Genomic DNA, 26227 nt, shown 5'->3' with positions numbered 1-26227 from the left:
TGCTTGTCATAAATTTCCTAAGAGAAAACCTCACCATGAAGTCCGAATCAAATATACACCTCCTAACTTGTTCTTTTACTACTAGTTGCTCACCCACCACATCCTTACAAACCAATGACATGACCCTATTACTTACTCTGTTATTTCCTCCCAATGACCGTCAGGTAATGTTTTCATCAAACATTCTAATCAAAGGACTGATAATCATTCAAATGAGTTAACATATGGGTTATGTTGATATGTGCTAACATAACAACATCACAAAAGCTGAGAATGATAATACATACTAGTTACCCTTATCACTACTTCAGCTGACAATGGTGAAAAAAATATCCTTGTCCTCCATAGGCCTATTCAACCTCATTTATGCCATCAACTTTAACCAAGGACACCTAATTTTGCTGAAGTAAACCCTCGTAGATCTCCTTACTTCTTATGGCTGCATAGCTTCAGCTGCTGTTGCAGATTGCACTGTTATAGGGGTTTTATTTTCAAGAGGGTCAACATATTGAACAATTGCCAATGGGAATACAGCCATGGTATGTCACCCTTCGCATTATCACCTTCAACATTGGATGACACATTTATGGGAGAATTAGGTGTGGGTATGTCATTCTTCATTTCATCATTGTCCTTATCTTTACTCTTTCCTTCATCCATTTGATCAATATCCCCATTACCACTGCCTATATTGTCCCCTTCATCCTTCTCTTTACTCTATCGATCATCTTTCTTTTTACTCATCTCACCACTCTTATCTCTACTGTCTCCTTCATCCTTGTCATTATTATCTCCCTCTTCACTATCTTCATCATCACTCCCTCTATCATCCTTCTCCTTCTCCTTTTCCTCACTAGTGTCATCATCACTCTCTCCATTATTCTTATTCTTCTCCTCACTAGTCTCACTAGCATTTTGCGTCTCTTTATCATCATCTTTAGAGTCATTGATAGTTGATGCAACTGTCTTAACAAGAGTCTTTCCTTTTGACTTACAATTTCCCTCTCTTGAAATGTGCCCCTTCAGTAGCTCCTCGTCTATCATATCCATCAGCTTCTTTTAGCTTTCATCAATCCTCTTTATTAGTTGTGCATGCAACTGCTTCAGCTCTTGTATGAAAATGACATTTATCAAATAAATAACAAGATAACTATATGACATAATGACCTAACAATTGCAAATGACAAGTTTACTTTACACAATCACAACTTAAGTATCATATATAACAAGTTTATCAAATAACAACTTAAATTATAGCAAATGACAAGTTCACTTTACCTAATCACAACTTAAGTATCATATCTAATAAATTAAGTTTATCAAACAATAGTTTAACTATTGCAAATAACAGGTTTAGTTTAGCAAGTAAGAGTATCACTTTACTAAAGATACCACATATCGGATCCAAAGAGTCAACACGTATCCTCTCTTCTTTGCCAAACACAACTTTATTCCCTTTCTTTACATACAAAATTTCTTTAACATTCTTCCTCTCCTTACTCACCATTTCTTTTATCTTCTCATATGTCAAGTATTGGACCGCACTAGTTGAGTCTCGGTCTACAAATTTGTTGAGGTTAAAATGCTCACACAGAAAAGTTGCAATACCATATATCATCAACATTAACATTATCCAGAAGCAAGTGTATGCAGCCACCACAGTGTTGCTCCCTTGCCCATCATTAGCCTGCCTATACAGTTTGAAATAGTCAGCTATCTATTTCCACAAGTCCTCTATAATATGTGGCCCAATCATACTTTCTAAAGTTATCCATTATGCAACGCTTGACTCTTATCAGCTTGTTACTTTTGAGCCTAACGAGGGACATAGAAAAGTACCTAGAGTGTACAGGACAAACAAAAACTCAAATATGTGATCCTCTTCCTTAAAAATAATGTCTTTTAGTATTTTGCTAAATGACACTCTAATAATCATTCTTCAAGTTCTTATACATTGTATCATCCTTTGAAACCTCAGCTGTGACCTTTTCCCCACTATGGCGTATTCCTTATGCTCCTATTTCCTTAGTTTTATTGATGAGTTGGTGGGTCATATGATCTGAGCATAGTCACAATGAGATCACAGGAAGTCTATTCAGTCTAACCTTCAACAAGCTTTCAAAACTTATCCTCTCTACCCTGTCCCTTAAGTCATCATTATTATTCACAAAGTGTAGTAATTTTTTAAAACCCTTCATGAACACTCAGGTTAAAAATGACGGTACATATTTCTTTTTCTTCTCATCTTCTACCTTTTTTGGCCTTGTTTTCTTCACCTCCTCCATGTACCTCTTCCTCTCTTCATAAGGCAAAGCTCTTCATACATTCGATACATCTTCTCTTTTTTGTTAGCCTTTGATATCATTGTCACCTAATGTTGCTAGAAACTCCCTCTTGAGTAGCAACCACCCATTGTGTGCCAGTTTCAATCCAGATGCTCCCTCAAATGCCATCTTATTTTTCCTACAAAACATTTAACATACAATCCTTCACAATGACAACTTATTAACTAACAACAACTCCGTCAATACTAGTTTTTTCCAATCAAAAGCCTTCTTACTTAATAAGCACTAACTTCTTATTTCCTAACGTCAACTTGTTATTTTCTATGCAAAAGTTGTATAATCCTCAAACCCAACTTGTTATTCCCAACTACTTATCATAATTATTATTTCTAGTCATAGACTTGTTATTTACAATTATGAAGTTGTTATTTCAAATCATAAACTTCTCAAATTGTTATGTTCAGCTTTGTTATTCAAACTTGTTATTTCATATTATAAACTTGTCATTTCCTGTTATCAACTCGTCAATTCCACATAGCTATCTTGTTATTCCCAACTACTTAATAACTTGTTATTCACTATTATAAACTTGTCAATTTCACTTAGACATCTTGTCATTCCTAATTACTCAACAACTTGTTATTTCCTATTATAAACTGTTATTTCCTATAGGTGACTTGTCAAATACCAACATCCATCTTGTCATTTACAACAACATAAACATTTTAATGACTCTTCAATTCAATTTACACTTTACCAAATCATTTATCTTTATTTCTCAAACTATTATATATCCTCATCTCCTAAATTGATCTTGTCATTCCTTTCCCACCCAAACATCATTCCCACAAGTTATTTAACAAAAAAACATATATATTTCACAGTAAAACATTCTTCGTCACTCAATCACAATTGGGTCCTTCTACTTTTCCGCTTTAAACTCCTTTCCTCTCCTCATTGAATCACACATACAGCAACCAACCCAAACAAATTAACCATTAAACTTACCGCAATCAGTCGCCCAACGTAGCTGCTAACTCAGATAACCAAACACAGCCACCCCCTACTGTGCGATGATGCCTTAACCTTTTCCTCTCCCTTCCACAATGCCCAGAAACCACTACTTCGTTTGCCTCTCTCACAGCAAATATACACTTCTCTCAGGCAACACTCCTCTCAATGCTACTCTTAGGGCAAAATGGCAATAATATCGTACACAAAAATGAAGAGAATGAAGGGAATGTAGAAGAGAGTGGGAAGTCATCGATAGTGGAGGGAGTAGGTGCCAATAAGGTCTTTTTTTAAAATTAATTAGAGTCGTTTTCATCTTTTCAACCTCATTTGCTAATTGCAATTTAAGACCGGGTCTCCCAGGCAATTTAGCTTATTGAGGTGTCTATGTCACAATCTTGATAATTCAATAGTCTTTTAATGCGATTTTTCCTAAATTAATTCTTTCAATTTTGACAAATAACTCTAATAAATTTTATTATACTATTATAGTACTAATGATTTTATGATTGATACTTAATAGATAAATTTGACCTTCTAAATTTCCATCAAATGTGATAGTTTGAAAGAAAATTTATAAATTTGAAAGGCAAAGTAAATTGAAATTTTACATTTAAAATTAAAGCAAACTCTTTAATTAATTCTTTCATAACAAAGAGAGTATTTAACATGGTAGTTGCATTATTCTATAATAGGAAACTTTTATCCTTGAGAACTAACTTCTTTCTATCTTGATAAACACTGAAAATGTAGACTTTGCATTCTCTAGAATAATGTTACAGTACAATAACAAAGAGGGCGCTATAAATAAATAGTATATAGTACTCATTTTATTCCTTTACACTTAAACTTTGTCCCTCTATTTTTTGCCCTTGCAACACTATGGGCGAAAAATTTAGAGAACCCCAACCCAAAAACTTTGTAGCTTCACTGTGATTAGCCAAACCACTTTTGGGCACAAGCAAGTAAATTATGTACTCTGACCAAAAGAAGCAAATGAGTTTATCTAATTCAATTCATTGAAAGAAACTGCAAACATACATCATTTACAGGGCAAAAAAATCTAACTAATGATATGATTTTATAAAAATATATTATCTCATTGGCTATCTCAGCATCAACAATAACTATCCATCTATACAAGAAAGCAAAAATCATATAGGCAAATCAGTCTTCAAATCCTTATGCATTGTCCTAATCACAGTGGAGACCTGCTTAGTCTGATGCTCATTGGAACATGCTGCTAGGAGTACCTTAGCAGTTCCTGCATCTAGGTAACAACCAGAATCAACCATTTCTTCAAATATTTCTAAGCACCTACCATAAAGTTTCTTTCTAGAATAAGCTCTAATCCGAGATGTCCAAGTCACCACGTTGGGTTTTAAATCCTTTCTAGGAAGAGACTGGAACAGCTCTTCCATTTTCTCGATGAAACCGGCTCGTCCATACATGTTTATTAAGATGTTGTATGTGCTGATATCATTCACATGTGATCTTTTCTCCATTACTGACAGTACTTCCTCCATCTTCTCAAATTGGCCTAGCCTTCCATACAAGTTTAGCATACTGTTGAGAACATAAGTATCTAGTTATGCATTTGGCTAAGAATGTCCTCGCATTTACCCACATTGCCTGTCTTGGAATAGGCAGACAAGAGAACCATATGGGACTTCATTGTTGGTGTCATTCCTACTCTCTTCATCTCTTCAAAGGTCGCTTCTGCTTCTACATTTCATAAAATAATACGTTTAGAAGTAGAATTATAAAATCATTTTGTAAGGAGAATTAGTTTATGGCAATACATCAAAGTTTGTTGCTCCAGTTCTTCCCAGTCAAATTCAGTCCAGTTTAGACAAAACATGGGCAAAGTCTCTGTTTTGAAATTAGTAAAAGAAAGAACAAAAAAGAAATGAATCAATTCTGTTTTATGTTGTGGAAGTTTGATAAATAAAATACAACTTGATAATTCCACAGTTACAACAAACCATATACCACTTAAACGTTCCACTATTGATGATCCCTTTATGTAATCGTGCAAAATTGGGAAAGGCTAATATGAAACTTATGAGACTTGTTTTAAAGTTCAGTGGCTGTTTACAAGTGACCCAGAGTTTAAAGGCTTTTTCGTCAATTTTCCCATTTGCAATTCCTCCATTTCAGATTCATAATTCTTTAATCAGAATGCAGAGCTTGCCACAATATATAGGATAGTTAATAGTCCAGTTATATAAACAAAATCAATTGATAAATTTACCCTCTTGAAGACCAGCTCTCCCACAGGCATCTATTAAGATATTATATGAAGCTCGATCTGGTTCACATCCCATGTGCTGCATTAATGAAAAAATTTATGCAGCCCCATATGGATAACCTGCATGACTAATGCAATTCATCATGGCCGTGTACGTGCAAATATTTCTTTTACAATTGATATTCTTCATTTCATAGAACAATTTTAAGGCCATAGAAGATCTGCTTGCCTGTACAAAATTCAAATTCAAAGCATAAATAATTAGATGAAGATAATATTAATTGGACATGCAGATGAAGTGATAAACATTGTTGACACAGCACCATCAAGCAAAACACATTTACACCATGTATCTGTAACTGCAGTTTAAACTGAATCAGAAAATCAGTATTTTGCCCTCAAAAAACAAGGACACGTGTGCACACAAAAGTTATAAATGGACAAGACAACCAGGAGTACCAAGTATGTGAATCAAACCATTGGACAAGGCATTGTTTTTATGTTGCAGATCTCCCATCATCTCAACATCACGTTTGACTTAAGCTTTACACAACTTTATTTTGTTTCAAACATCAGATCGGCCTGAACCAACCAGATGCTATAGGACATATTCCAAACGGCCATGAAACTTCAAAAAGGATGGGTCCTCATCTGAGATGGCCATGCTTACCAGCCATGGCACAATTAAAACTGCTCATCACAGGGCACAAACATAACAGACTCAATTTTTGCCAATTGTATCAATTTATTAGAGGTTAGGTGTGAGAAAAGCTGGATAGAGTTGCTTTTGGGAGAATCAAACAACGAAATCAGCACTGACACCCCTGCAATCTACTCATGGACTGTAAATCCATATGAATGTAAGCTTTAAATATTTTCATAGGCCATCAGATCAATTGGAAAGCTTATTGCCGGATGTTCATGACAATGACCATTTGAAAGAATTAACAATATTTAGATGAACCTAACTACCTTACCTTTCCATATAAGTTTATCATCATGGTATATGTTTCAATAGTTGGCTTGCAGCCATCCCTCCTCATCCTCTGGAAAATCTCTTCAGCTTTTTGGGGATTTTGGCCTTTCATTAGCCCATCAATATATGCATTAAATACAACTGCACCTGGGTTTTTCAGTCCGAAAAATAATTAGCTAACATCAAAGATTAAATGTATGCAAATAAATATCTACTGTTACATATGGATGTGTATCAAAAGTTCTCTTAACATATATAGTCATCTGCTGTAAAGTGAACTTAGAACACACTGAGTCTGACTGCGGAAGCTTGCTATACATGGAGTATGAAAATAATGCTGAGGCTTTTCTGTTCTACGTGAAACTTCCCCCCATTACATTGTATTTCTTTCCTAGTGTCTAAAACCTTAAAAATGAAAGCTCATCAAGCTTCTAAATAAATTAAAAATAGAGTAAGTTTAGGGAGAACAAATACAAAATTGTCGCTGTTCTTATAGTGGTAAACAAGAAAGAATAGTCTACACCAACATATGGCTCTATAACTTTCCTAATCCCCATTCAACCAATTTAACTCATGCATGAACTCAAAGGGAATTAGAAGAAAGGAATATGGCGTATTTCACAGAAATCAAAAGATTGACGTTGAACAACCAATTAGCATACTTAACTTCTATGATATTTAAGTGTAACTTGATCATCACTTTATCATACCAGCTTCACCTAGAATCTCAAATGACCATTCAAATTCACAAGCTGAAGTTGTTATTGAGTGAAAGACTATGAATACTTTAATTATAATCTCTAACCACTCTCACGCAAGAGTCCATTAGGCATGAAATGCAATCATAGCACTAGCCCACCAACATTGTGCTGAAATTTCATTTAATTATGAAGAGTAGATAGGAAAAGATTGAACTCTAGACCACTTGGTCAAAGAGACTCTAATACCATGTTAAATACTAATTCAGCAAAAAGCTTAAGTTGTCAGGCAATTACTTCTAAAGAATCTCATTCAATACATGTGGGGAATTAGCGGATTTATAAGTTTCATACTTGAAGGAAGGCCATAGTTTCGTATTTCAGCAAAGACAACTTCAGCTTTCCCAAACAAACCAGATATGCAATAGGCCTTTATGAGAAGAGCATAGGTATCTTCAGTAGGAATGCAGTGTGCCTCAAGAAGTTTCAAGTAAGTGGATTATGCCTCCTTGTATTGCAACTTTTGCCCAAACGCATCAATGAGTAAATTGTAGCATATGACATCAGGCTTAAAGGAGCTCCTATAAAGTATCCATTGACATAACTGCATAGAAGGTTGTGCTATGCCCAATAAAATGTAAATTGCGAGCCAAATAGAAATATCTCAAGAAAGTTAAGTTAGAGCCTAAGGTAAGACTATTTAACTGCAGTATGTTGAAAGGAGAAAAAGAAATTTCAGTGCGAGGGTATCTTCAGCTTCACTTATTTGGTAGTACTAGTATAACTTTTTTTCTTTTAAAAATTTAATCTAGTGATATATCACGAGATATAACTAAGTAATTACAACAGGGTAAAAGAACAACAGATAAGTGTTGCTCACTGAAATTATTGGATTCCATTGTTTTCTCATTCGGAGCTGAACAGCTACATTAACTATATCATCCCATGTGGAAAGAGAAGAAGGAAGTGTGTCAAGTGAACTCCAAATCTCCTCACTATTTACTTCGCTTTGAAGATAGTCCAGAATCTTCTGTGCAGCTGGACTTAAAACTGGGAAAATTCTGTCAACAAATCCAGACCCATATTTCCAACCCTGTCCTCTCAAAGAGCCACCTGCTCGGAAGAAATCACTAGCATTATTGAATGATAACTCTAGCATATATCATAGAGACAAAATAGTATTATTTTGTGATTCAGTTATACATCTTTTCCTAGACAACTTCTTGTGATTGAAAGTTCTTAAGTTGCCACGTTTATCAATATAGAAGATGTCTTGCTTATACTTCTTCAAGGGGCCACCATTGAAATCATTTGCCTTCAATTCAAAATCACCAATGCAATTCCTTGGTCCTATAAATATATTATTCGAAGTGCCCGCATAATTTGGCCTGCAAAACAGCATAAAGCAATTTCAGTTTCAAAATGCCATGGCAGGTGTGTCATGTTCAAGCATTTACAAATACAATAGCAATCACTACTATAAAAAGCGGTAGCATATATATATTGATTTGTAGTGTTTTTCAAATGCTATCTAATCCAGTACTACCAGGTAGCCCATTAGGTAGTGCTTAAAAAAGCACTACAAGAGGAAGTGTTGCTGCTTGAATTTCTTTTTTGTTCAAAAAATAGACAAGCCGTAGCGCTTGTGCCCATAAATGCCACTGTTTGTGTACCATCAAGTAGAGTTTGTGAGGAAAAAGCGCTATCGAATGTCAAAAAAAAAATTAAAAAGAATAAAGCATTAGGTATCGCTTATGCATCACAAGCACTACTTGATGCTTTATTCTTTTTTTATTTTTTAACATCATGTAGTACTCATGAGGAATAAGTGCTACCTGATGTTTATAAGAAAAAATAATTTCATTTTTTAGGCTCTTAGTTATCATCGGTTTTCACATAAATTCTAATAGATCTCATAATAAATAATAAGTCTTCATACATGTCTTTTGAAGTTTCAATAAAGACAGGTTCTTTCGGCAATTGCAGAGTTAACTGGATTTATTCGTGGTGTCAATTTGTGTTGGTCAAAAGGATACAGATAGATTCTTTTGTACACAGATAGTATTGAAGCCCTCTCTCTTTTCGGCAGAGGCAGTGAGGCACGTCACACTTTCAAGGACATTATTAATGAAGCTAGGCATTTGTGTCACAGAAATTGGTCCACTGTTCGATCTCATTTATCAAGAAAGTCTCTGTCAACTGCAGATCACTTAGCTAAATTCTCCCATTCTTTGGAGGGTAACTTTTGTATCCTAGATCACCCACCTCCCAATTTAGAGGCCTGGAGGTTGATAGAGGAAACTAGGATTCTTTTTTTTTTTGTCTAGTTTTTTTTGTTGTTTTCAGTACTATTAAAAAAAATTATTATAAATACACGGCAGAATATTTACAAAAGCAGTGAAAAAAAGGAAAAATTCTCTAAACAATCTTGATAATCAGAGGCAATAATAACAACAAAGGGAAGGTTTTATTGCTCCAGATGCAACCAATGCAGATAGGGCTGTTCACGGGACAGATCGGGATCGGGATAGGCCCATCCCGATGAACAGTAACGGAACAGAAAATATGTCCCGTGTCCCGGCCAGTCCCGGGGCTGTCCCGGTCCCGGTCGGGACGGGACGGATCTGGGACGGGACTAGGACATCCCGAACTTTTATTTATTTATTTATTTTAATTTTTTAAAATTTTTATAATAAAATTTAATTTTTTAATTATTTTTTTGGGCTTAAACCTTATAAAAAAATCTTTTTATTTTCTTTTTTATTTATTTGGGCACTCTTAAACAAAAACTCAAAATATTATATATAATAATCATTAAAAACTCTAAACAAAAGCTTTTAACACAATAAAAACTTGCTAAAAATTCTAATTATCAATAATCTCTAATCAACAAATATAAAAACTCTAAATAAATATATCCATAGTTCCATACAATAGTCTCAAATCTTAAAAAAATATGAAAAAAATGATATTATATAAATAAGATAAAAAATTAAAAAAATAAAAAAGGGACCGGGACGGGACAACCCCGTCCCGTGTCCCGTCCTGTCCCGGTCCCTTTTTTTTCCCGTCCCGAAAAATTTCGGGACGAATCCGTCCCATCCCAATAAGACCAGAACGAGCAGACTGGAATGGGCCGACCAGGACAGGCCGGCCTTGAACACCCCTAAATGCAGATTACATAGCTTAACTAAAGAAGAAAAGATAAACTAATAATAATCCAACAAAAACATATGTATACCCCAAACATAATACGCCAAATTCCATAACCTCAATAAGAACATGGAAATACGGTTTCATTGTTATTACCGATGAAATACATTTTGGGATGGACATGCTATCATTCTTTCTGATTTCCAGTGATACTAGTAAGCTATCTATATCTGCTTCTTTAGAGGACTCTCTCTCTCTTTGCAGGGAGAAGCATATTTACATGGAGACATGTTTGCTTTAGATGGAAATGAAACATAAAAAAGGATTACACAACACAAACACAATTCTCAATAATGTATGCATAGGATCAAACTCTTCATCACAACACCAATACCCTAACTCACCTCTCCCTAAACCCAATAAAGAAAATACAGGATTAATTACAAACAATATATAAATTATTTTAGAGGAAATTCAAATATTAATCATATTGTCTTGGTTTAGTTTTCAGATAAGGACGCTGAATGTGATCTCAATTTTTGTAACCTCGTAGCTAGTAATTATATGAACACTTTGGCAGTGTCCGCTCCTTCACTTGTCCTGGTCAAGGCATGTATTTGGACGTGAAATAGATCATATATAGGTTTTAGTAGGTCCTAGAAAAATGTTCATGTGTTCTTTGTTCTTTTAAAGTTATTAAAACTGAAAAGGTTAAGATACTCATTGGATTGGGAAAGGAACTTCAGCGAAGGAATATATTGATAGAGATACACCAACTGAAATAGCAGTATGCAGAGAGATTCAAGTTATGAGGAATTATGCAAAATTAATCACTTCGACCTACTATTTCAGAGCTCCAAACAGTATTACCTAAAAGATACTGTCAATAAGGCTTCTAGGAAGAATCAAGTAATTATTTGGACCAATATTATTTGGAGGAGAAACTAAATAAATAGCAATATCCTCACAGTTTATAATATACATAATTCATTTAAGAAAAATTGCTAGTTCTGTCACAGCTTGAAAGGGTCCTTCTTAATTCCAATAAATATGGAGGCATAGTCTTATATTCAAATGTATTTGAGCATTTTGAAAATAGTCTTATACTCAGAATAAGCAATGAGTTCAAAGAAATAATTTTGAAAAGAAAACAAATCCCAACTCCAAATGTGTTAGATCTTGAGAGTTAGGACAGAAAGAAAGGGGAAGAGAAGAGAAGAGAAAGAGAGAGAGCCTAAAACGAGAATATGAAATTCTAGGAGAAAAGGAAGTTTAAGGCAAATTGAATAATGTTTTCCATTCATCCCGCCTTTTGGCAGAATACATGTATGATATTTATAGTATGGTATTTAAACTGAAAATAACTACCTTATCGTATCCATATAAAACCAATAATGATGTAACCAACGCTAGACCCTTGTAACAATTAATACAAGACACATAATAAAACATAGAACACATAAAACATAATAATTCACTGAACAATAAACTAGTAAAGGCCCCTGGTTCCTATCAAAATGCTATTGAATCTTCAAAAGGGGCAAGCCTAAGGCAACGTACAATGGTATGATTCAGCATTCAGCATAATCACTACCTATATGCGAATAATTTCAAGGATCTTTTGAAAAACTTTCTGGTTAGAGCTAGTAAGTCAAAATCCGTTACTCATCAATTCTATAACTTCAATATATAAAAGAAATTTCCCCTTTGGCTCTCGATTTCCCAACAAAAAATGGAAAATAGTACAGAAAGTATTATTATGCCACAATAAAGCAACTTAAATCTCTCTAAAGATAATTCAAGTTGCCACCATTAATCATCAGTTGCATAAGATAAACTCAAAATGCCCTAGCATTCGCAAATCTTTGAAGACTAATAAAATTGAGACTAATATTGCAATGTCTTGAAGTCTCAATCCCCCTTCTTAGGGCTCGGACAATCTAACTTCTATGACAGAAGAAAGAGAAAGACATGAAACTAGAGCTATTCATGATCATGATGATAATTACAGTTTTACACTTAGTAATAAATCCTTGTAAAACTCAGGATCCAGATTCTTGAGTTTAAGTAGGGAGATCACAGAAAAAGCACAACGCAGAATTTGAAACCCGTGAGATAATTTAAAGAAAAAGATGTAGAAGCAGAATAGGACTTTACAAGGGATATGCCTGATAGAACCATAACAAGAATAATTACTGATTTGTTAATTAGTTTTCTAACCAAGTAGCCTCAGCTACTAACTTAGTTAGGAACTAATTAACAAATCACCTAAAGTCAATCCTGGAAGTTTCATCAGCCCTCGCCATGGTTCAAAGAAGAAGTCAAGAAAGGATAAAGCCAAATTCTCAAACATAGAAGCAAAATCGAGCAGAATCAAGAGGCTTCCTTTAGCAAGGAGAAGTATGAAAAATTATATCCAGCACAGAGAAAGCAAGTCACAGTAATCACTTATGAGTCTGACTTCGAACTAAGCACGGAGAAGCAAGTTACAGTTATCACCATTTTCCCATTCCAGTAATAAATGTAAACAGAATGATAATCTTGCAATGGAAGCTTGGGGAAGGAGGTGACGAACCCGGAAGGGAAGCTTGGAGAGGGATGCAATAAAGAAAGACGCAGACATTATGTTGTGAGATGTGAGAGATAAGATAGCAATCTACTCCGTGAGGGAATGGGAACCACATCCTCTCACCCCAGCGTCCTAAAATCCCATCCGTCCAGATGATCCAAGAGGTCACATTGCACCAGCTATTTAAAATGAATCAACGCTCACAACGTCCTCTTCTGCTCTTCTGACTATGAATATTCTTCGACCTTCAGCTTCTGGTTGTTCTTCCTCGATCTCCCACCTCTATTTCTCACCATTTAACATCCTCCTCCTCGTTACAAGTGCTCACTCATTAAGATAGTCGCATATGTAGATGAAAATAAAGACAAACACCTAAGGCTTGTTCCCAAATTATAAATATATACACACACTTCATGTTGTTTTTCACAGTGCTTGTATTGCTGACAAAAGTTGTGTACTGAATCATGATTTTTCTTTCTTCATAGCTTCGAGTTCAGCATTATGGCTAGCCTCTTCTTCTTCTTCTTCTGCACCAATTCGTTAGGTTTTAACGCAAAATAGGTTTATAAATCACTCGAATCAGGACATGATTCAGAATTGGTTGGATTGGCAGATAATTCAACCGATGCTTTGATATTACAAGTACTACTGCTTTTCCATGATACAACAAAATGAATCAAACTCTCTTCAACAAAATATGAGACAAAATCACGGATGGCAAACAAATTTGCCATGTTAAACGTTGGCAAGCGAGTCCAACCACTCAGAATAAGTGTGATCCGAGGTGTTTAAACCCAGTGAATGAATTGAAGATTAGAAAATATCCAAGTGCCTTCGTAATTTTGCAGCATGGTACCATCTCATAGCAGAGACTGGTTATACGAAAAACAGGGAAAAATCAGCTGATATTTTGAAGCAATGCCAGGTCCTCATCAAGGCCGTTGTTACTTCCCTTAATCCTGTTGACCACGAGAGGATGCGTACTTGGTTCACCCGCCGACCCCCCTATACCTCACTTTCAACTTTCAAGATCTCCTGCTAATTACATGATTCAAGTTGTTTATTTGAGTTTTTTGATGCTTGCTTCCCCCCCCAATACAAATTCGATGCTTGTTTTGGTTATCCTCATTGGATTGTTCCAAGATATGACGTGACTGGTGTGGTGGTGAAACAGGGAAGTGAAATAACTAACTTTTAAGGTTGGAGTTGACTGAAGTTCTTGAGGGACTTTTGAGTTGACTTGCCCATCAAGACGAAGCACAATTTTGAGGATTTTATGATGCAGGACGCAAAAGGGGAAAAGGAGGGAAGAAAGAAATGGATTTGGATTCTCCCCACTTCTTCTCCCATCCTCTTCCCCTCCACTACCTTTTTTAGCTTTTCACAATCATTAGATCAAAACTTCAATGGTCCAAATTTAATATTTTACAACATTTTATAAAAATAAATATAATTATAAAAATAGATAAATAAATTTAAACTGTTAAAATCTAATTTGAACAGCTCATATCTACAGGCTGTCATTGCAGAGCAAATTTTTTTCTACTTTTTTTTTATTACAGTTGTTAACTGTTTAGACTAGATTTTAACAGTTTAAATTTTTTTAATAATATTATTTTGATAAGATATTAAATCTGGACCATTGGAATTTTGATCCAATGGTCGTGAAGGGAAAAAGAGGGTAGTGGAGAGGAAGAGGATGGGAGGAGTGGAGAGAATCCAAATCCAAAAGAAATTGGAGAGAAAACTCAATCATTCATCAATCAATTATTAATCAATTTAAATCAATCAATCAAATCATCAAATTTATGTTTAAAATCTTGTGAAATTAATTCAATTAAAAACAAATTGGTTATGGTCTACACAATAATCACTTTTGATGTCACTAATTATATATATATTTTGCCAATAAAGCACTAATTATACTCTTCAAATCTTTAGTGTAAGACTTATTTAACTAATTTGATTAAATTAAGAAAATCATATAAGTTAGTTAATTATAAGAAATATAATATGTTTTTTTTCTAAAATATCATAATCATCTTTCTCCCTCTCCTACTTGATTATGGTTGAGGAAGTAGTAATAGAAGCAATTTCGGTAAAATTGATAAATATGAGAACTAGATCTTGAATTTAGGATCAAAATCAACTCAACAATCAGTTCCTATATTAAGGACCGAAGTAGTATATTATTAATGATTATTCTTTATTTCTTTTATTTATATGCCACAATGACTATTTCCCATTTATTATCAATTAATTACGCATTGTTAATGATTATTTCTTTTTTTCCATTCTCTTTATCTCTTTCAGCTCTCCCTCATATGGAGACAAGATGAGCAAATAGAAGTAGTGCAACACTAACTTATGGTGAAGGAATAAAGAACTCAAACATATGCAGCGACTAAGGACTAACAACAGTAATCCTAAGAGGCAATGGCCAGCAACGATGATTGGTGTAAACAAAGCAGGTCAAAGATAGATCTCTATTTTTTGTTTCTCCGTTCTACTTAGGTATGACTTGCTCTCTCCCTTTCAAGTTGCGACTTCCTCTTCTTTGCTTGCAAAATTGTTAAATTATATTGCGTTGAACTTCTATTATTTCATAAATGCATATAGAGATTTGCTACATTACTATTTAGAAGCTTTAGCATATTATTTCTCAAAAAATATTATTCAAAAATATAATATCGAAATGAAATATGGCTTGCTTTTTGTTTGTTTTGGGGGAGGGAAGGAGTTAATATGCTTTTCTTTTTCAAGAATGTTAGTGTCATATTTCATGCATTTTTGGATTTTTTTTTCTTTTGCTTAAACATGCATGCTTATTGGGGGACTATTTCTCATCTATTCTGAGTAAATCATCCATTGAAATATGTAGTTAGATATGATTCTACAGTTTTTTTTTTTTTGCATCTTTATCTGTGTCTTTAAACGGTTTATTATGGTTATACAGTCTGTTCTAAGTGAATGTACAAATGTCTAGGATAATACAATCTATTACAATTGTACTTTTAATCAAATCTACCACCCGGTTTCTAGTTTTATTCAATTTACAACACATTTACAAATGAGAAGTGATGTGGTGATAAGAGATATTTATAGCATATACTCTAACTCTAGAAAAAAAAATTATTAAAGAGCTACATTTCATTCACGATATAAACCCAAAACAAAGCAACGAGAATCAGAATCTTTCATCGCTAACTCTAAAAATTTAGAATCCAAAAATAAGAGTAACATACATCAACCTAATACTTGTTCGTCTATTTAATCAAATTCTTATTCCTCTGTCGTTGTATTGCTGTTGGTAGGCTTCACTGGCCACTAGAAAGCTTTCACGGAGGCATCATGTCAATGATTCTATTCATCCCTTTCTTGATTTCATTTGCATGGAATTTGATCTATCATAGTTGTGAATGTCATTCCTATGAATCATCTCCGAGTTTGCTCATAAGCTTCTTCCTCATGTCCAAAATAATTAGCATATTACATTGATGAAGGCTGACATATTCATGGTGATCCCCATATTTATATCAATGATGCTTAGTGTGCTCATATCATTGCTTAGCCTATTCGTCCTAATTAACATGTTCATACTTCTCGCTATTAGCATATATCGACGGAAATGTACTCATTATGTTCACAATCAACATACTCCTATCATCATTGATCAATATATATATTGGTGATAATGCCTGTAAAGTCCACCTCCTAAAACAAAAAAAATGTACCTATTTTAAAGCTCTTTTAATTACTAGTATGGTGGGAAAAAAATAATTAAAGTAGCTACCATAGTAAAAAATGTTCACCCCCTTTAAAATGAAATCGATAATAGAAAAGAAGCAATCATTAATTTAGAAGGTCAATCATAGATATTTAAAACTCCTTATTAATATTCATACAAACTAATTAATGTTTAGAAGAAGGATTTAAATTCACTTTTGAAAGTATATATGAATGTAGAAATTGTACATCATCTAATCATGTGAGATTATGTTAGAAAGGGCTTAGCTCTACTAACATAGTAAAAGGAAATGAGCCCCTGTTTATCACAAATAACACATTTTAAGCATCTTAAGATGGGTCTCTGAACATCAAGCCTAGGAATAGAAAATCAAAACCCACTTCACAACCAGGTTATTGAATAATATTCATAATATATCAAAATAATCAGTGTGGATCTACAGAGAAGTCGCACACATCATTTTAAGGCCTTCGGCCTACTACCAGCACTCAACCATAACAATCTAGTGAACAAAGTATAAGTCAACAATAGAATATCCAAACAATATAAAGTACGCAAAAGAAGGAAGCCTTATGTGGCAATATACAATCCATCATCACATATAAAAAAGACAGAGACAATAAAAGAAGCTATAAAAAGCTTAAGCCTCCAGATTCTTCCCTAGCGACATGACCCTAAAACTTTGGCCCAAAAATATTCATAAACATAGGGTGAGATATAAACCTCAGTAACCAACAGTCTAACTCATTAGACATACCAATATGTGCTTGTAAGGTGTCAATTGGAACTATTAAGAATTAGTGCATAACAATATTAATTTCTTAGATAACAACAATTCTGAACTCATAAATCAGTTCCTTGAACTCATAGTTCATAAATTAATACTATTATGTACATGCAATCCCTATAATTGCCTTCCCTCACTATGGGAGAAGTAAAAATTTAGAAGGCTAATCTCACACTTTGGGAGAAAGAGCCAAAAAGCCAATCCCTTGCTATAGAGTATAAAAAGAAACCCTGAGGCATGTCCCTCACTCTAGGGGATTAAACCAAGAGGCCATTCCATCACTTTAAGAAAACGTAAAGAGCCAACCATCATGCATTAATAGAGACACTCATCACGTGATAGTAACAGACACATCACTCACCAATTCTCATTGTATGCATCATACTCAAGAATGCATTCAATCAATTCCAAATCACATAATCCATTTACAAATTAAAACCCGTAGTTATAACATGATATCATGAACTCAAACGATTGCCTTTCAAAATCTAGCTCCACATGACTTATTTAATTCCACTATATCAACATAATTCCATGTATAATCCAAAATACCTTTCATAATTTCAAAGCAATAAAACCACTCATAAACAACATATTAACATATATAATTAGTAGAAAGTAGTTACCTCTCACCTAAGCAAGGATCAGCTACCCCAAATCAAATTGTCTCATGCATAACAACACTATTCATAAACAATATACACAAATAGACAATCACCACATATTAGTTAACAACTAATTAGGTACTACCTCTGGTTTTAAATATAAGAGTTAGTTGATTAATTTGAGGAGATTAAGGAAATAAGTTAAGTTAGGTAGTTGTAATAAATAGATATTGTCTTTTCTAAAATATCCTTACTAATCAAGTGTATTGGGTAAAACTACCATTATTAGAAGGACAATCTTAGAAAAAAAATGGATAAATATAAGAGAAAAAGTGGATTGGGGTCTTATATTTAGAACCAAAATAAAAGTCAAACTAGGTCTTATATTAAGGATCAGAGGTACTAGTTAACAATAACAATTTTGGGTACTTAAATCCCTACTTAACCCAAATATCATCTCAACTTCAATTTAACTACTCCAACATTCAACACACTATCCTGATAAGTCAAACAACTTATAGGAATCCTCAATTACCTCCCAATTACACCAATGGATCAAAGTCCCAAATTTTCAATCTAGGGTTCATCATAAAAAATGCTCAAATTTAAAAATCAAGTCAAATTAACATTCTAAACTGATTAAACATCAATTCTAACTCCCATTAACATAACTCAATCATCAAAACTCATTTTGAATCATCACATTATCACCTACCATAAAAAAACCTTCCAAAAATCACTAATCCTAGCTCCAATCCTCAAAAATCCAAATCTAAAAAAATTAAACTAATTAAACGCTTAAGCTAAACCATATAAGTCATTTAAACTCAAAATAATCAGTTAAAATCTTAGTCCATTCGAAATCATAGAAAAACCCCAAGATTCAACTATCTCAAGCATGAAAAATCTAAGAGAAAAAGGTAAAAATAAGGTTAAAAAATACTTCTTTTGATGTTTAAAAGTTCAAATGTACTTCTAAGGACCAAAATCCACAAGCCCTAGTAGATTCCCAATGTTTCACCACCCCAAATTAAATGAAAATCGCGTCTAAAACTTATTTTAAAAAACAAGTTTGTGACGCATTCACTGTGGATTGGCCACGATGAACCCACAGCGAATGGTACTTAATAATTGCCCTTTCTGCTAAGCCATTCGTTGTGGCGTTCGCTATGACTAACTCAGTGAATGTTACACAATAAGAAAACCCCCCAACTATAAAAATTCATAACCTAACACACAAATGTCTAAACTAGTAACGTCTTTAACAAAAAAAAACACACTAAGAATATGACCAAAGAAGGACATCATATGAGAAGAAAACTAGAAAAAAAAAATAGAAGATGAATCTAAAGATTCTTTCTGATTAGGTTGAGAAGGGTCCAGTTTTTTTTTTGTTACTCTAATTTCTTTAAAAACGATTTGATTGAAATTAATTTTTCCAAAACAAATTTTAAATTAGGATAATGGTGCATTCAACACCCAATCCTTTTTCTAGGTGCAACTAGCATCCTAATTTTTTTAGTGATACAATTTTACCTACCATCTTTTTATTTTGATGTAATTTTACCCATTTCTAACAGGCCTCTAAACATCTATTTACACCAAGGCATTTGTTTTGTTCAAAAATAAATCACATGAGTATTTGAATGACACATAACATCTGACTGGATTAAAGCCTGTTTGGCATGGCATTAGAAATTACTTATAAACACATTTTATATAAATCGAGATAAAACTCTTCTCATATACTTACCTCATATTTTGTATATCACGATCAAAAAATTACTTATAAGCTGTTCCAAATATGCCCTTAGTTTATCTAATCAAAGAAAAACACTAAATGGAGAAGAGTAGTGGCTAAAAGAGTGAACACAAACAAATTATCAACTACAGCAACGAATATCAATGAGAAAGACAGTCAATAAAAAATATCCATCGTTAAAGTAGAATCAGTGTTGTTGTGGCTTGTTTCAGTTGAATGTTTGATTGATAGGTGAATCAAACTCATCTTCAATAGTATCGAGCAGAAGACGAGTAGTTTTGTTGAGGCAAGTTGGAATAGAGATAGAGTACAAAGGTCGAAGATGCTGTCGTTTCTAGGGCTTGGACTTGAAGGGGAAGGGTTGGGTGCAGTGGTATGGAGAGGAGACATGACAACTATATAAATTACACTACAAAATGAGTCTTATATTTAAGACTGAAGAACTATTTTATTTATATTTATATTTAATTATATCATTTAATATCTATAGTTATTTTTATATTTATATTGAACATTTATATTTATTTAAATTATAATATTTTTATTCATTTATTTTTTTGAATTATTACTTTTTTCATAATATTATTATTCAATAAGGACCAAAATCAAAATGAGGATAAATTTGAATATTATTATTCAATAATATTATATTTTTGGATTAATATAATTCTTGGTTCATCAAGTTTGCTGTCATTTTAGTTTTAGTCTCTCAAAATTCAAACCATAGGTTTTGACCACTCAAGGGGCAAATAATCTAAGTTTTTATTAGATTATGAGAACCAATGTTTTAAATGAAAAGAAACTTGAGAAACCAAAATGTATGATTTGAAACTTGAAGGTCCAGAATCAAAATGAGAATAAATTTAAAAGATCAAAATTTGTATTAACCATTATTTTTTCATTAAGGGTAACATGGTAAAATTGCATAATTTTTCAACCCATTTTCATCCAATCAAACATAAAATTTTTCATCAACCCATTTTTCATTCTAGTGCTTACCAAATATATCACCACTAAGAAATTTTCCATTCCCCTCCTCTCCATTCCAACTGATTCTTCCTACCAAATGGCCCTTAGAAGAGCGTTTTTTTTTTTTTTGGGTGAACTAAGAAGAGCTTATTTTTGTCTATCCTTGAACCACATCGATGTCATCACATGCAAGAAGAATTTACTCGATGATCCCCTCGTTCATTGGAATTTCACTGGCATTTTACAAAAGGATGTTCATTCACTGTTTCAAGCGTTTTGTAACTACTCCTTTTTTAAAATTGATATTAACTCCCCTTTCTCTTTTTTGTGCTATTTCCTTTCCCTTGTTTGTGCTATTTCAACTTTAGTTGTATGATTTTCTTCATTTTATAGAATTGGTCTTTTTATAAAATAAAAAAAATAAAAAAAAGAAATTATTTTTTAACAAAGAAAAATTGCATTACAAAATAAAGAAATACAGCCAGCAATTCAAAAAGGAAACAACAAAACAAACACCATAGTACAAACAAGACGAACCTCAAACAATAAAACTACAGGCACTATGAGACTAGCCAATCCCCTCACGCTCAATTCTGCTACCATTTACATCAAACCCTTGAGTATTCCTTTCATCAATAGGGTAAGCCCTTAAAGATTCTTTGCAGACGAGATGGTGCTGTCATAAGCCATTCATTGGATCCCATCTCTCTTCTTTCACTAGCGGCTAAGAAATCCGCAGCGTAATTTCCTTATCTTGCAACCAAGGAAACCCTAACACCAGGCCTTCTCTTAATGAACAAGAGAATATCAGTTGAAATTGCTATACTTTGCATTCTATTTTTCTAGGGACTCATTGATCACTACCTTATAAAGATCCTCACAATCAATCTCCAGACAAATCTTGAAATTGCTGAAAATGTCATTGAACAGAATAGCTTCTTCAAAAACAATATACTCGGCTTCAAAAGGGATTGGCCCAGATCCTACTACAAACACCTCCTAAAAACTAGCCATTACTAACTCCTACCCCAACAAACTCAAATTGCTTTAAAAAAAAGCTCCCTCAGCATTAATTTTGACTGCACCAGCCGAAGGAGCTTCGCATGTCAACCTTCTCACTTCTTTCCACTGATTCCTCACCTCTGAATGACTATTTCCAGACGCCTTAGCTGACCAAACTTCATTAATAATAATCACATCTTGCCTTCCATATGCCCCAACAACAAATCGCTGCAATGAGAGATATCCCTTGATCATCAATGTTTTTATTATTCAAAAACATTTGCTCAAACTATTTCTCAGTACACGCAACCTGCCTACTATCAATAATCAATGATAAAGAGCAACCAAACCAACATCTATTTGCTCAGGGACATACCAAACTTAAGTGCTCAATACTCTCAGCTCCAATTCCACAAACAGGACATTCACCATTCCTCCCACACTTCCCCTTGACGAGAGCCTCCTTAGTTGTCAATGCCCCATTTAATAAACGCCCTAGGAGATGATTGATCTTAGGTGGTATTTGTAGCTTCTAAACACAATTCCAAAGTAAAGCAGGAATAATGTACGAAGTACCAAGTCTTATGCCACGCAGGCTTTGCTCTTCCCCTTTTGATAACCTGATTTTACAGTATATTTACCATCATTGCAACTCAGACCGGATAGATAAGCCCCTATCATATCAAACATAGGGTGAAGTGTTTTTTCAGTGACTATCAAAACAATTTTTCGTTCAATTTTATTCTTAAAGTATATTTCCTAAAAGCAACAAGTATCCTAAACTTAGAATATTGAATATTTCTGAAAAAATACTTCATGATGTTTGATGCTATTAAGAAAATACTTCAATTTTTTTCTTAGTTTCAGATAAAACACGTTGAAGATTTGCTAGAGATAACACCTTGCATAATAAGCAAGCTAAGGACGTTGTTGGACTCATGCGTCAAGAAATGAGGAGCGCTTCTTTCAAGAAATGGATAGGACAAAGATAATATAGTAATGTTGCATAATACCTATTGTAATACTACCCTATCCTTACAAAGATAATATAGCATAATACCTATTGTAATACTACCCCATCCTTAATATAAAAACTCATTTAATTTTTATTTTGGTTCTAAATATAAAATCTCAATTCATTTTGTCTCTTATATTTATTAATTTTTTTCTAAAGTAATTCTTTTAATAATAGTAGTTTTGGTCGACTAGCAAGAATATTTTTGAAAAGATAATACATTATAACTAATTTAATTAATTTTTTTAGCCTACTCAAATTAATTAAATAACTCTTATATTAAAATTCAAATTAATTAAACAAATATTATATTAAGGATCGGAAGTAATGGAAGTAATGTTAGTCACTTTACCAAAGTTAAGATTAATTAATTATAAACTCCTCCCCCACCCCCCTTTTCTCCTCCTCATATCCTTAAGTTGTTTGGCGATTCTTTTTTTGGCCATTTCGTCCCATTAAGGATGATCCCAATTACTAAAGAAACAAGAGCAACGATTGAACGTAGGAATCAGCACCACAACTATAAGAGTCATCACATTTTCTTCTCAAATGGCATGTTTACGGGAGCGACAACCTGATCACCCTCATCGGAGAGAAAGGAACAGCAGCCTTGTGATTCACCGTCGTCGTCGTCTCTCGCCGCCGCCGGTGAATCAAGTTTCATCGCTCGTTGTTCCTTTTTCTTTTCCCCCGGCCACCATAATTATCATAATTCCTTCAATACAGCCACATATATTCCACCATGTCCGGATTCAATCATCTTCGTCTTGGTCTTCTGGTTGTGGTGGTGGGCTTGTTGTCATCTCTTGCTGAGTCGTTCAGGTTCGAGCTTCCCCCAGGTCGCACCAAATGCATCACCGAAGACATAACCAGCAATTCTATGACCGTCGGAAAATACCATATTGTCCCTGTCAAGCAGGGTCGTCCTCCGCCCGATGACCACAGAATCAACGTTCGGGTACGGACCTATATTTTATACGCGGCTTTAATCCTATTTACGAGACATTTTTAATAAAAAAATCTTAAACCATCCCAATTCTCTATTAAAATATAATAATTTTTTAACTTTACTTTTATTTAATACATACTCTTTTCAAAAAAAAAAATTATCTATACTACTACCTCTAATCCTTAATATAAGATTTCATTTGAATTTTATTTTGGTCTTAAATATAAAACCCCAATCCATTTTGTCTCTCATATTTATGCATTTTTTTCAAAAAAGTTATTATAATAATGATAGTTCTAGTCAATATACTTGATTAGTAAGGATATTTTAGGAAAAACAATACCTATTCATTATAAATAACTAACTTAACTTATTTTCTTAATCTACTCAAATTAGTCAACTAGCTCTTATAATTAGGATCGAAGGTAGTATAATAAATGAATGACAAAACGTTACATTCATACCAAAAATTTAATGTAGTAATTTATAAATAAGACCAAGAAAAACCTTCTCACTTTATCTTATAAATAGGATCAGAAGAATATATTGAAAAAGTTTTAATGATGATAAGCAGGTTCATGAGTACCAAGAACTTTTAATACTGCTCATGATTTAAATGGTTAAGATTGAATTTTATTTCATACTCTTTGTTCTGCTTTTTTTTTTTTAGAAAAAAGAAATTGAGTGTATGAAATCTAAAATAAAATCCATCTCTTCAATGTCAGTTTTTTTTTAAAAATAATTTTTTATTTAAACATCGTCAATTAAAGATTTTACACAATTGCATTTAGACAATATAGGTCCCAACGCAGCGATAAGCATTGAAAATGATTATTTAAGGGTTTTATTATGAGCATTTATGAATAAAAAACATACTGTGACATGTTTAAAATATTTAATTTCTCCTAACAAAACTACATTTTTGTATATTAAAAAAACAATTTTTTATATATAATTTGGGGACGAAGGGTGTAACCATAAACTAACGTTGATTTATTGAAAAAGGTAACATCAATGCTTGGGAAACACTACCATTCGGCAGACCATGTAATGTCAGGAGAATTTGCATTCATGGGAGTAGAAGCTGGAGATTACATGACATGTTTCTGGACAAGTATCGTTATTTCAAACCTAACCATTGATTTCGACTGGAAAATTGGTGTGGTCACCAAGGGTTGGTCTGGGGTTGTTAAGAAAGCCCACATTGATGTAAGTCCCTTCTAGTTTCTCCCAATTCAACTCTGTTTTGCTAATTACATTTGCGTATGTTTATGGAATCCTTTAATAGTGTTTTCTCGGATTCTAAATATAAGAGCTTGTAGAGGGCCCGTATATGGAATAGCCAGTGAGTTGATTTTAATTTTAAATGCACAACCTTAATTTATTTTATCTTTCATGTTTATTATTTTTTTTAAACTAATTTTTTTAATTTATAAACTAATACATAATCTAATATAGAAATATTTGAGGAAGATCAAGTCATATTTGGTTGTGATTTGAATAAAAAGAACTTCGTTTTAGAAGTTGTTTGATCTATGTTTTAGAAAAAAAAAAAAGCACTAATGACCTTAAGTTGCAAGTAGAATCAATTGAAGCGACACACTCTGTTTTCGGAAAAAAAAAAAAATTAAAGGGACATGCACTAATAACCTTAGGTGACAAGTACGATTAAGTCTGCAACCTATTTATATAGAAATTTCATATTATTAGACTACGAGGTCATTCCTGCCAAATCTCATTTTCAATTGGAGCAACGCACACTCTATTGCTTTAAATAAGTTTATTAGGTAATTAATCTTCTTACACTTTTTGTCATTCAAATATGTGTAATAGTTATTGGAGTTAGAGCTGTTGAAGATGCAAGGCACTGTCTCGTCCATTCGCAACGAGATGCATTATCTTCGTTCAAGGTAAGCTTTGCTTATTCATAATTCCATACACATATTCAAAATTTTGAAGAACATGGTGCCTTAATCATTATTTTTTGAATATAAAATTTTTCCAATCTAATACTTTATGATGTCCCAAGCACGTGGATTCTCTGCAAGTATGAATTCTGGTTAACTCATTGTTCATGAGCAACTGTTTGTCTTAGTTTCATTGGCAATTTTGTTTTGGTTCAGAGAAAAAGAAATGCAAGAGCTCAACTTATCCACCAACGATAGAATGTTATGGTTCAGTTCGCTTTCACTTCTTATCTGCTTATCAGTAGTGGGCTTGCAAGTTTGGCACTTGAAGACCTACTTTTTGAGAAAGAAAATCCTATAATATTTTGGCCTAAGTTTTTTTTCCCCTCCCCCTAGAAAGAGCTTCTGTAGAATATATGTAGCAGCCAGCAAATTGGTGCTCCGTAGACCAGAGTGAATTTGGAAGTAGTCTTTCTGGGGTTTTCTTTTTTTTTTTGGGGTTATAATATTTCAAATCAATTTTTGGTGATATATCCCATG

General features: G+C 33.4%; 1 protein-coding gene and 1 pseudogene across 1 annotated transcript; one reads left to right on the top strand and one right to left on the bottom strand.

Moving 5' to 3' along the window:
• Nucleotides 1-4450: 4450 nt before the first annotated feature.
• On the bottom strand, nt 4451-10624 carry LOC114758759 (pentatricopeptide repeat-containing protein At2g35130-like; annotated as a pseudogene).
• A 12693-nt stretch (nt 10625-23317) lies between these two features.
• LOC114758786 (transmembrane emp24 domain-containing protein p24delta7) lies at nt 23318-26135 on the top strand. Its single transcript, XM_028947881.1, has 4 exons — nt 23318-23789; nt 24786-24989; nt 25614-25690; nt 25904-26135. Exons 1-4 carry the CDS (start codon nt 23574-23576, stop codon nt 26046-26048), a joined length of 642 nt encoding a protein of 213 aa, XP_028803714.1. The 5' UTR covers nt 23318-23573; the 3' UTR covers nt 26049-26135.
• Nucleotides 26136-26227: the final 92 nt, after the last annotated feature.

Source organism: Neltuma alba, unplaced genomic scaffold (genome assembly GCF_004799145.2).
Source record: "Neltuma alba isolate B1F8T4 unplaced genomic scaffold, ASM479914v2 tig00010746_pilon, whole genome shotgun sequence".
Lineage (NCBI taxonomy): Eukaryota > Viridiplantae > Streptophyta > Magnoliopsida > Fabales > Fabaceae > Neltuma > Neltuma alba.
Note: the sequence above shows the minus strand (reverse complement) of the source record. Positions and strands in the feature narration are given on the sequence as shown.